The sequence below is a fragment of the Notothenia rossii genome (assembly GCF_949606895.1).
Source record: "Notothenia rossii genome assembly, chromosome: 9".
Classification (NCBI taxonomy): domain Eukaryota; kingdom Metazoa; phylum Chordata; class Actinopteri; order Perciformes; family Nototheniidae; genus Notothenia; species Notothenia rossii.
In genome coordinates, this window is record NC_136907.1 from 55970717 (window position 1) to 55984161 (window position 13445).

Below are 13445 nucleotides of genomic sequence, written 5' to 3' on the forward strand. Positions count from 1 at the left end.
ATTCACCCTGTCCCATCTTTAAACCAAAACCAATTTAACATACAGTAAATTTGTATTTGAACATGCACATATAGAACGACTAGTCCTGCTTTCTCTCCCTGCTCAGCTTCCAAAAGGTTAGTTTAAAACATTTTACTGTCAGGATTACAAAAAACAGCACTACAGTAGCCAGTAGTGCTATGACATCCAGGCAGTAGTACTGGATCCAGTTGAGGCCATGGACGGCAGCTTTAAGATGTTTTGCCCCTTTGTTCCGCATCACATATTCTGTCCAGTACACAGAGAGGTCGAGCGGGTCGACCAGCCGGTCTTTATGGAGATCAGACAGCTTCTGCACGTTCTCTTTATACCTGGATAAAAACAGATTAATGGCAAGAGTTGAAGAACACAACATGGAGGCAAAGTTATCAAAGCACATTCCAAACCAATTTTTTTAAAGCGACCCTATTAGGCTCAGTTTCATGTCTCATATCTATTGTGACAAGTTTACATGCTTTATTGTTTAAAAGGTGTTGTATTGGTGCCAGCCAATAGAAGCACGAGTGTGACGGAATGATTTCACTGTTAGGGAAGTAAACAATGGACTACAATTGAGGCAGGGGGGGGAGTGTTTGGAAGAGAAACTCCCTCTGGAGGAAACTTTACATGCACACAAACATATTGGCACACTACAGGACTAAGGAGCTTAAGCGTCCCCTCACCTGGTGTTGTTGATGACCTCATTCAGTCCATGCAGAAGGATCTCTGTAGTTGTGTCAAAAATATCCAGCACGAGTCCGGCTCCTCTGCTCGCCAACCTCTGCGCATTGTCAGGCTGGTCCCCCCCAAGTGGCACCATCACCATGGGAACAGCGTGACACAGTCCCTCGAACAGACCATGTGAGCCGGCATGTGTGATGAACGCCCGCACTCCAGGATGCGCTAACACACAGATGTTGGATCTTCTAAGTTATGTTATACATCATTGGGAAGTTTTCAGTCGTGGGCTTCACATTTCAGGATGTGTTGCAGTGGATTTACCCACCTAGCAGGTCATTCTGAGGAGCCCACTTCATAAACTTCACGTTTTCTGGAACATTATCAGGAACCGGCCCAGTGTATCTCCATACGACCTATCAAAAATAATGCATTGCTCTTTGAAGATAGTTTGGTTTGAATTGCATTTACGTATATGTTTACATATATGCTCCTGTACCTTCTGTGGAATCTGTCTGAAGGCTTCCAGGAAGACAGAGGTTCTGTCTTCAGGCAGATCTGACACCATGGTGCCCAGAGTGAACACTACAAACCCATGTTTTCCGTCTAATAACCAGGACTCCAAATCCTGCAACACACACACACACACATAGATGCCAGGGTCAGTGAGAGTTTTTTTCTTTATTATATTCTTTTCAGAATGTTTATTTGAGTCCAAATCAATTTGAAATGCAATTTTTCAAGAAGGTGTCTCAATAGAATATGAAACAATTTAAAATCTACAGTTAATTATTGGATCAGACACACAGGCCTTACCTCAGGCAGAGGATTCCTCACATGGCAGTTAATTCCGCCAACAAGCACCATATTAGGCATGAGTGGCCGTGGGAACTCCAGCGTGAAATCAAGCCTGTTTAAACACAGTATTTACATATTTATGTAAATAATAAATCTAAAATGTTTTATAGTTTAGTTTGATTCAGTAGCACGGGACAACAGAAACACTACAACAATCATTTAACAAAGTACTTAGATCCTTTCCTTAAGTAAAAGTAGAAATACTATGGTCTTAAAATGCCCCATTACAGTTCTGAATTGAAATGTCATTTAGGTAGAAGTACTATCGGCCATAAATAAAGTACTCAGTATGCAGAATTGTTCTTTTTTTACAGTATTATCCTATTATAGAATATTATATCATCCAGTTGTATTACTAACAAATACATGTAAGAGCATTTTAAAATAGTAGTTTGTTAATATGGAGCCAATTTCAGCTACTTAAAATACCGGGTAGATTGGTAATGCAGTACTGCATCATAACATATCAGCATATAATATGTATTTATATGTAAAAGAACTTGGAATACGGGGAATATTCGTCTTTCAAATGTAGAAAAGTAGAAGTATAAAGAAGCAGAAATTAGAAATACTCATGCATGTGCAATTTAGTTGAAACAGTACTTGTGTATGGCTCTATGTTAGTAAATAAACTCTGTTAAATTCCACCACTGGTAAAGTCCATCTGCAGTTGATGAGTATTCTTTTCCAAAATGTCAATAAATAACCTTTGTACGTGTTACCTCAGCAGCCAGATAGCCGAGTCTGACAGTATTTCAGCCACGCCCACCTCCTCCCCCAGGAACTGATAGGCTAAACTGTCAAAATGCCAGTACATCAGTCTGCAAAGCAGCGGCTCCAGGAAAGCCACCTGTAGGTCAGAGGCATCAAACAGCAACTAGAAAATGCATTTCCTGCTGAAAATGCGTGTGCATGCTGTAAACTGTGAACACTTGTGGCTGAATGTAGCTGAAAATGCAGAAAAAGCTAAATATGTTATTAGTTGAATGGTCTCTGTAATTGCTTTTAGCTGCAAAAACCAAGTAAGTGTGTTGCTGAACTTAGCGGAGAAATGCAGAAAAGTGAAATTATTTGAATCAAAATTGTTACAGCTCAAATGCATTGTTGAAAACTTGAAAGTGAAATGTTAAACTGGAAGAGTAGGAAAAATAGTGAAGAAGCTTAATATTGAACAGAAAAGGTTTAAAAAAGGTATAAACAACAACATGTATAGCCTCAATGTCCTGAAATAGCTGAATAATGTAATAGTTGAATGGTTTATCTGAAAGTAGGCTGAAGGAGTTAGATATTAAATGTAAGTAGCCAAGTAGTGAATGAATGTGTATTAAGAAGAGAAAAGAAAGTAAAACGCTTTGAAAAGCATCAGAATATTTTAACTGCAAACTTTTGAACTAAAACCATACTTCACCAATAATGTATAAAATATGAGGAACATGTTGAAGTCAGTATGAAGTCTCCATCAAACAGAAAAGAATAGGCTGAGAGAGTCTGTTAAAGTCCAGTCTTTTTGCTTGTGTTTGAGGTGACTGCACATGCTGTTGCACAGCATTCACACTAATAAACCAGTTAACCGAGTAAGGCATAGGTGCTTGGCATAAGAATTAAATTACAGTAGTGAAAGTTACATTTTAACAGTGCTGAAACCAAAGTCATGATGACTGGGTAGGAAGGCAGGGAGACGTAGTGGCATGATAATAGAGGCAAGTTATACCATGGCAACATCTGAAATACCCTTGAATATTTCTGTAGAATGATAGAGAAAGGGAAATAAATGAGAGCTATAAAGAGGGATTCATTTGCTCACCAAAGTGTTGATAGTCCTCTCCTTGAAGTTCATTTTATCCGTGTTTTTTGTAAAGAAGCGTGGCACATATGAGGGAGGGGATGGGCAGCCTGCAGACTTCATATCCATGGAACATGGAATTCCTCTCAGCAAGTTTATTGTGGGGAGACCTGCAAGTGATGACTGGTGAGAAACTGTGCAGACATGAGAGCACAAATAATATAAGGGTTGCAGAACTCACCCAATTTCCGAGCTATAAGAGAGCCTGTGGGCACCATGGGGTCTGTTAGGACGGCGTCGAAGTTCTGCAGAGAGACACGGTCCGAAAAATAGAGTACAGGGTCAAAAGCAATCTCTAAAACCTTAATAATTGTGTTTATTTAGTGCTTTCTCAGCAGATGTTTCGACTTATGATAATAAAATAACACATTTTAGGACCCTGAGACAGAATAAATTAAATGGAATTTGGCCACCTTCTACAGCATATGCACTATTAAACACTCACACACATAATACAAAATGTCATTTGTTAAAAGTACATACTTGTTACACTCATGCATGATTTCTACAGAAAATGTCATATTTGTCTAACCCTCAGCCTAACCCTTTTTAAATATTTTATGCATTAAACCAGTAGTTCATGAACTTTGTTTGCATATGACGCCACTAAAAACAGATTCTGGTTGTCAATATTTGTATTTTTTTGTTTTCAACCTCTGTACTTCCACTCACCTGCTGTGCCAGATGTGAGATGACACTTGCATTGAACAGTAGGCTCTCTGCTGTGGTGTGGATGAAGCCCGTAATTTTCTTGATTTGAGAAAATCGCGTCACCACCTTCTCCGTGAAAGACTGTGCTGATTTTTTCATCACGTCTATGTGTGAAGACATGACATAATCAATGTGAGCCCGGTCATAAGGAACAGGATAGGTCAAGGTATGGTAGTGTTTTCCTGGACCCATCCGAATTCTGACCTCTGGTATCACCACGGTGACCCGGTGTCCACGGCGACCCATTTCTTGGGCAATGGCCTTTATACCCACCCAGTGACTCCCATCCATGGGTACCACCAGCAAATTGCCCAGGTAACCGGAAGAAGCATTGTCCCTTGCAGGAATGTTGCTGGTCGCTGCAGCCTCTTCTGTCTTGAGCTTATCTGGTATGGAGTTTTCTGCCACGGTCTTATCTACATCACCACTTACTTGCATATCCACGTTTAGAAGCAGGAACAAAAACACTGCAGATTTCCACATTGTTCTCTCTTCTGTGTCTGCAGCTCACTGAATCCAACAAGAAGGAAAAGGTGAGGCAATGTAAGTAAACAATGGACATAAACCCCCCCAACACTTTCTCTATGAATGCTTGTGTAAGCTTTCACCGCCCTCAGGTTCTTGTGGAAATTCCTCTGTGACTGAGCCGAGTTGTGTGCGTTCAAAGTCCTCCCTTTATCAAGAGAGCCAATTGCAGTCTTCAAATTCTGTCAGTTTGAGGGCATAAAGTTCTAAGAACCTGAAGTTTTGTAATACGACACCTTTTCACAGTTTGTCCCTCCTCTCCAGCTGCATGCCTGAAAATGTCCCACAACAACATAGACCGAACAGACTGATTTGAGGGGGACCGGTATGACTTGTTGTACACTGTTTTGTGCTTGTATGGTGAGAGAAGCAGACCCCTAGTGGAGAGTACCAAGGAGTTATTTTACCTGGGTGGCCTTTTTTAGACACCCCCTTGTTGTGATGGGTTTAGCAGGACCTTTATATACAGTTTATGGGTAGGACGGGTTGTTTTGCTGTGATTGGAAAGCTCCATGAGCCCTGTAACAGTCCTGATTCCCAGCTTGGGCAGCATTAAAAAGTGCATACTTTTTTTTCTTGTCTTACAGTATTTAGTGCAGCTGCCATTACATATGATATGCATATGATTGGAACATACTGTTTAGTCAACAAATTGGACCTTTAATTTTTTGTAATACAACCGCTGTACAAAGGATTGTGGGTCAGAATAGACAAAAAAACATTATTGCGACAAGATGTGAAGGGACATCCTTTTTTGACATTTGACATACGTGTTCGGGAATAATTTGCTTAGGTATTCAACCTTTGACACAGTTAATCATTTTCTCCTCTCACTGTCTCCTTTCTCATGGCATAGTTCTACAGCCTTGGGTATTGCTGCTATCTCTCTTTAGGAGGGGCAGCTTGGGCACATTGTTGTTGCCAGTCTATGACAGAGCACAAGCCTCCATGAGGTAGTTTACTGTTCAGGGACGTAGGTTCCCTGGCGCACATTCTTTTCTATGGACAAGAGCTCTAGTTAGATTCCGGGTCCATAATTGTTTAGTCTCACTGATAAATATGTTGATTATTACACTCCGAACTAGTTAAAACCTCGAACTACAGAAAGAGTTCTTCAGAATTGGTTTGGCAACCGCTGTGTCGACACACCACCTGTTTTGTCAATTCTCCGGCCGTAACTCCAAATAAACCACCAGTGTTTGCCATCAAAGCTCCAGCTCTCCTCGTGTCTCTCTGATTCCTGATTCTCCATTGCTGTTTCCCCCACAATACGTACTATGTATAGGGACATGCTAAACCTTTTTTGCCATTCAAATTAGTATGGTAATAACTAAGGAGTATTGGAAGGCACAAGGGGACAGTATAAAATAAGTGGTAAAGTAACTAAGTACATTTACTCAAGTACTGCTTAAGTAGAAGTATGAGAGACTTGTAATTATGATGGACATTTGTATGTCTATGTTTGTTCTGCCTAAACTATTCTCACTGGGTTATTAAACATTTTCACAACATAATTTACTTGAGTATTACATGTTTTGGTACATTGTACTTCTACTCCACTACAATTCAGAGGTAAATAGTGTAGTTCTCCACAATATTTATCTAATATCTTTGCAGATTTGGATAACCAATGTGAAAAAATGTTTTACCAGCTTTGATAACACTTTAATGCATCAATAATTATAATCAAAACATATCATATATATTATTCTGCATAATGAGTATGTTATTATATTATATGTTGATGCTAATACTTTTGTAGCCCATTATTACTTGAGTAATATTTTGAATGCAGGACTTTTACTTGTAACAGAGTATTCCTACACTCTGGTAGGCCTACTTCTACTTTTACTCAAGTACAAGATCTGAGTATTTCTACCACCTCTGTGAATATGAGTGGTGTAAATCTTCTCATAACACCTTTGTCAATAAAACAATCAAAAAAAATCCACGTTATGGTCAGTCACCACGATATGATTCATTCAGAGGGACATTCAAATAAAAGAAAGAGCTAGCTGCTAGATTATATGTTACAAAAGTTGGAAGTTAAGGAAAGTTGGAAGTTAAATCTTTTTTCAACAAGCTGCACAATTGCTGTGCGAGTAATTAACGAAAGGAACGACCACAACAACATGTAGGCTATGTTGTCCTACCACTAATAGTTCAATAACAAGTGCTGTCATAATTTATATTCCCATAGAGTTTTGTTTTCGGGTTAAAGATAACGACAAACCATTTACTGATATCACTAGATATGGTCTCTACTGCACTGCCTGCATACACTGTAATACTCCAGTTCAATACCAGTTATATCTACAGATTCATTTATATTAACTTTATCTCAGGCTGATAGTAAACTTTATATTAGAGGCAAAACGTGACTGTGTGCACAAAATGGACGGAAAGGATTCCATGGTTGCCATGGATTGACGCAGGACTAGCATTAATATCGGATCAATATTTAAACCATAACAACCTGAAAACTACCTGAAGACGGTCTCCACTTTCACTCGACGTTTCTTCCAAAGTATCGCTTCTACTCAAGTATTTTGACATCCCGACAAGAGTCAGAGACCGCCTGATAGTTGGTACACAGAGAAAACTCACTTTCGGTATGGAAAATGTAAGATTTCATTACGTTCATGTCCCCGTTGTTTCCAATGTGATTTACCGTCGACATTTTAAGAAACCTCATAGTTTACTGATGTTTAACAAATCATTTAGGCTCCTGTAACGATAAGTACAATTAAACAAAGTTGATATTACATTAAGATCATGTCGGCTATGCCACTGAAACGATTCAATTAATGAATCTATGCAGTACGAAATACCAAAAATACACATTAATTAATCTAAACAAGACTATATGAACATAATAATAACACATACATGTTATGTATCTAATACAAATCATTTATATTAACTTTGTAGGCTATATCACCCAGCTCCAAGCTGAAATACTTTAATATTGTGACTTTGAATGTAGCTAATTAAAGTAACTGAAGTAGCCTATTTTAACGTAGCATTTTTTTCATTAGACGGAAATATGCTTAATATATATTATACACACGTCACATATGTGTCACTAAAGCACAATATTAACTGACATGATGGCCTAAAGGTGGGTCTTGTTTTGTCACCGGACCTGTCTCGTCTTGATGAGGTTTTCAGACTTTGATTACATGTTTCATATTCCTTCATTTATGTTTTTTATCTAACAACCACATCAGGTTTTGGCCAGGTAATCTTGCAGCACATAAAACTAGCAATAACACATTTGATTTTCCTATTACGACATGACAAAATATTAGAAAAAGGTAAATCCTGCAGGTACTTGTAAAGCCTCATCCTAACATGAGTGTGTGTTGTTGCAGGGTCGAGTGCCCGTCCTCCCGCAGGAGAACCAGACAGAAAGGAGAGTCTCTGCCCGCCAGAGGAGGCCTGCAGTCTGCAGACAGTGTCCCTGCTGCATGGACGACCAGGTGAAACATCTGATCCTCAACTCTGTTCCTTGAAATTGTACACAGTTTAATCTTCAAGAACTGAAGTAATGTTTTCTCAATTATAAAAGTATTTTGTTAAGTAAGAAGTTTGCTAGAGTCTGACATCCTCTGACCTTCTCCAGGTGCCACATACAAAGCGCCGGCGCCCTGCTGCTTCTGCTGACCTGCCACCTGTCTCTAATGTGGCCCCCAGCCCCCGGACCTCCCCTGCTCCCCAGCACCTCGACGACCCTATCAGGATCCACAACCGCTCAGTCGAGGAGTACCAGCTCATCTACCATGAAGTTGTGGATAACATGCTGAGGTATGTTGTGTCCCAAATGAGTCAGTTAATTTACACTCTCTTAGAAATCTATCTCTCTATTTTCCTTCATCATAAAGATTTATTTTGTGTTTCTCCTCTCAGGTTCCCGGACGGTCTCCTGCGTCCATATAGTTTGGGTCTGGGTCGTCGTATCAAGCAGAAGCTGTGGGAGCGACTGGACCGTCCGATGTTCACAGAGACAGTGGATGAAGACGGTCTGGTCCATGTGGACGTGTCCTACGGTGCTGGAGTCCAGCCTCCGCTCTACAACGTGGATGTTTCTGGTGAACCAGAGCCCGAATATCCACCAGCAAAAAGGGCAAAGCACTAAGACACACTCTCATAAGCTGACATGTCTAAATAATACTGTGCTTTAAGTTTAGTTTAGTTGTTTTAAGTTTCATTTGAGTAGTTTTAAGTTTTAAGTATGGCAGTTAAGTTTAAGTTTATTAAGTGTAGAGATAAGTTTTTAGTGCCAAGCATAAGTATTAAGTGTTAAGTCTTTAGATTTAAGTATTTAGTAATAAGTATAAAGTGTTAAGAGTAAGTGTTTAGTTTAAGTTCTTAGTAATAAGTTTAAGTTTAAGTATTTAGTGTTAAGAGTAAGTATTTAGTAGTAAGTATAAGTATTTAGTGTTAAGAGTAAGTATTTAGTAGTAAGTATAAGTATTTAGTGTTTAGTTTAAGTATTTATTAATAAGTTTAAGTATTTAGTGTTAAGAATAAGTATTTAGTGTTAAGAGTTAGTATTTAGTTGAGATACGTTTACTTTCATTGATCTTAATGTATCTCACCACTGATGAATTGTCTTCCTCTGAATCAGTTCCTGCTCCCCTGTTAACATTCTTCTTAATCCAGCTTCAGCTTCAACAGCAACAGTTATCACCTGCCAGAACACCTGCTCCACCCTCCAGCCTCCACCTGTTACTTCTACCTTCCACCTCAAACAACACATCAGCCTTGAGCTGCAGCCTGTGAGATGAAAAACTCCTCTCCACCTCCACCCTCTGTCAGCAACCTGCAGCCATCTCCTCCAACTGCACATTCTGTTGAATAGCTGAAGGCCAAACCTCCATCTACAGCCTCTATAAGGAAACATGCACAGATGTTATCCTACTGCCATGTGGAGACCTGAGTGGAACAGCAAGGACCAGAGAAACACATGCAGATATATTTCTTCAGTTAATATGCACAAATATTTCTGTGTTATTAAAGCTGGCTCTCTGTTTCTGTTCACTTGCTCTTCTTCTCACAGGTGTTTCCATATGTGGTGTGAAAGACTGAGCTCACACTCCTCAACATGAACCTGACTGACTGTGATGATGCCTTCATGAAACGAGAGAGCTCCTCTTCCTCCCAAGTTGTACGTACAGTATAGCAATATGAGATTTTAGGTAATGAATTTTTTATGCAAGTTTGCTGATGAAACCTATTTTAATGCAACACCCTTTCTTTGTGTTTTCTCCAGGTCTTGTTCGACTTCCAGATCCAGAGATGCTTCCTCCTCCTCCCCGTTCTGCATGTTCACCCCTCCTGCTCATCGCCAGAACTAAAAATGTCCCTCCCCATTGCAGAGACGCTCCATCCGAGACTTCAGTTCCTTAATTTTCCAACAACGCCCCTAAAACGACGTCCAATGTGCTCTTTTACTGTGTACTTTAAGCCTCTGCACTGTTTTCCAATAAAGGAATTATTGTCCGCAACCATCTGATCATGTGCCTTTCACTTTCTATTAAGTCATTATGTCTGCACTTAGAACTGTTAGTTAGCCCTAATAAAGGGTTTTTAGTTTATTGATTTCTTTTTGACCATTTGAAACAGCCTGTCACTATCGTTTTCAATCTCTTTACTAACTTCAATAAAAAAACGTACCATTCGTATGTGTAGATCAGAGCTCTCTCCTGAGAAAGTGTTGTTTAAAAAGTACCATTCACATGTTACTGACTAAATATTTTAAATTCCCTATAACTCCCAAAGTTAGCAAAATAAATGAATTCCACATTTTTGAATATTGTGTATCCATCCAGTGTTTTGGAATAAGGTTTTGGAATAGAAACAAATAATTGTGTTCCTTATGGTGGTATTGAAACATCTGATCACCTTTTCTTTGTTTGTATGCTTTATGAGGACTTATGGTCGGATGCACATTACTTGCTTTTCTAAAAGATTCATGGTTTCCCAAACCTGTCTTGAAAGAACATTCTTTTTCACTCATCTTAGCCAATCCAAAAAAATTACTTTTTAATTAATAGTAGGCCTATTGTTATAATCTGTATATGTTGTATCCACAAGTCTAATAAAATGAATCCTACTTTGTTTTTCATAATGTATTTCTTCATTTTATACAGCGGAGTATTAGGGCCACACTTAGAAAAAAAACAGAGAGATTTCGAGAATAATCGTATAGTTGAATAGTCGTAATAATACGAGAATAAAGTCATAGTGAATAGTCGTAATAATACGAGAATAAAGTCATAGTTACGAGAATAAAGTCGTAATATTACGAGAATAAAGTCGTAATGTTACGAGAATAAAGTCATAATCACGAGATTAAAGCTTTATATATATAGTCTATGGATTAAAGTCATAGTTTCATAAGTGACTTGAGAAGGAACAACAGCAGCGTCCTGCAATACAATGAGGAATGTGGAGCATCTTGTGAAGCAGTACTTTAGTTTAGGTTTCTCAAATAACGAAATACTTAATCTTTTGGCACATCAGCATCAGATTATCATAAGTATTAGAACTTTGAATAGGTTGTGCAAGAAACTATGTCTATTATTTCGAAGAAAGAACCAAACGGACTTGGAGGAGATTGTCTCCTTTCTGCAGGAGGAAATAGCTGGTTCTGGCCGACTACAAATCCCCTTTGAACATGTAACCAACGATAGTGTTGGTTACATCTACGAGCTGTTCAAAGGGGATTTGTTGTTTCACAAGAAACGATGAGACTTGTAATCAAGGCTTTGGATCCAGAAGGAGTCGAACGATAGCCTTGTAGTGGAATCGGAATGAGCTCCCCATTTAAATCAGGAGCAGAAAGCTTACACATCTTCCGGCGCAGACTGAAAACTGAAACCTGATGTACTTATAGGATTCTGTTTTCTTCAAGTTTGTATCTTGTTGGTCGAATGCACTTATTGTAAGTCGCTTTGGATAAAAGCGTCAGCTAAATGCAATGTAATTTAATGTAGTCGGCCAGAACCAGCCATTTCCTCCTGCAGGAGACAATCTCCTCCAAGTCCCCTTCTCAAGTCACTTATGAAACTACGACTTTAATCTCGTAATTATGACTTTATTCTCGTAATGTTACGACTTTATTCTCGTTACTATGACTTTATTCTCATATTATTACGACTTTATTCTCGAACTGGACTGGATTATCCCAGAGACTCTAAACATTCTTTATAACACAGTTTGAGATTTGTGAAATCTTAATTCTATTTGTGAAAATACAAAAAAAGGAAGATTTTGCTGCTTTTTTTACATATAGACCACATAAGACCAGGTCCTGATCTAAAACCACTAGACCTACACTCATCAAATCTGGACTGGATTATCCCAGAGAGTCTAAACATTCTTTATAACGCAGTTTGAGATTTGTGAAACCTTTATTCTATTTGTGAAAATACAAAAAGGAAGATTTTGCTGCTTTTTTTACATATAGACCACATAAGACCAGGTCCTGATCTAAAACCACTATACCTAGATTCATCAAATCTGGACTGGATTATCCCAGAGGCTAAAGATTCTTTATAACACAGTTTCAGATTTGTGAAACCTTTATTCTATTTGTGAAAATTAAAAAAGGGAGATTTCAGTGCTTTTTAAAAAGCTCGCTTTTTGTTGCCTGAACTTTTAGTCCTTTTACTGCATTTGGGTCCTATTTCTCCCCAACCCTGAGACTCAGTCTGCTTCAAATTAACTTATTATCCTCACAGGATCATTTTATTAAAGTTAAAGCAACTAACTGTTTATGCTTTATCAGCAATTAATAAATGATCCAGTCATAAATTATTTGCACCGAGTTGCTAAGAGACACCACAGCGTGTTCTCAGTGTTCTGCTCATGCTGCTTTGCTTTTGGCTAACTGTTTTTGTTTTGCTTTATGATTGTAATGCATGACTGTGCCAACATGTGTCTCATCCTCCCTGCTCTTGTTTGTAGGCTGCACCTGCTTTTTAGGAGACCAGAACTCACAATTATGTTCTTTCTGCCAGTGTATCAGCGGTAAGAGTCCATCACAAACTGCAGGGTCTGTCACCCAGCAGTAGCTAGGCTAACATGCTAACAGGCACAGAGCCTTAGAACACCACATACTCCTAAAGACAGATGATGCAGCTCACATCAGGGCACAGAGCTGCTGCAGCCTCACCTGACCCAGCAGCTCGTTGGCTAAAGCCAGCGCCGTATAGATAGAAGAGTTACGACAGCGGAAGTCCAAAAACGGTTATCGTCACGTGGTTCATGCAGACGAGGATCGTTCCCCGGAAGTTCATGGCAGGCAATGTGAATGCATTGATAACAGGAGATAGAACTACGATTTTTTGGTAATTATTAGTGAATAAAGGTTTTGATTTGCAATATTTATACTACAAATCGATATGTGTATGTATTTACATCAATATGTTTTAAAAAATAAAATAGAATTTGCTAATATTAAGTGATAATATTAGGATTAGTGTGAACAACTAGTTTACATGTTAGGCTAACAGTGCCTTGGTTAAAGAGCCTGTTGCTGTTTATAGCTTGGAATTCTTTAAAACCAATATTATCTTCTTAAACTTGTATGGTAGTCAGGAGCATCACTTTCTAATGTTTATTGATATATTTAGAGGGAGGGGATCTAAAGGAATGCTTCAAAATTCAGATTAGATTAATTTCTACCATTTTCTTAAATTCATGGTAGTTTCAGTAATCCCATGGTAATTGAGGACACAAGTTATCGAAATGACTAATGTCATCTTTATGGCTTTCAGAAAGGACAGGAGACCGACAGGTGACT

At 38.7% G+C, this 13445-nt stretch overlaps 2 protein-coding genes across 2 annotated transcripts; one reads left to right on the plus strand and one right to left on the minus strand.

Annotated features, from left to right (window-relative positions):
• Positions 1 to 70: 70 nt before the first annotated feature.
• Positions 71 to 4993, minus strand: LOC307019722 (UDP-glucuronosyltransferase 1A1-like). The gene is made up of 9 exons (XM_079650789.1): positions 4070 to 4993; positions 3579 to 3642; positions 3359 to 3507; positions 2277 to 2404; positions 1513 to 1606; positions 1196 to 1324; positions 1025 to 1112; positions 702 to 921; positions 71 to 350 (listed from the first exon to the last, which is right to left on the minus strand). Exons 1-9 carry the CDS (start codon positions 4589 to 4591, stop codon positions 80 to 82), a joined length of 1665 nt encoding a protein of 554 aa, XP_079506915.1. The 5' UTR covers positions 4592 to 4993; the 3' UTR covers positions 71 to 79.
• On the plus strand, positions 4363 to 10689 carry LOC307019738 (uncharacterized protein). Its single transcript, XM_079650822.1, has 6 exons — positions 4363 to 4497; positions 4615 to 4651; positions 8008 to 8115; positions 8259 to 8440; positions 8543 to 9803; positions 9909 to 10689. Exons 3-5 carry the CDS (start codon positions 8104 to 8106, stop codon positions 8769 to 8771), a joined length of 423 nt encoding a protein of 140 aa, XP_079506948.1. The 5' UTR covers positions 4363 to 4497; positions 4615 to 4651; positions 8008 to 8103; the 3' UTR covers positions 8772 to 9803; positions 9909 to 10689.
• Positions 10690 to 13445: the final 2756 nt, after the last annotated feature.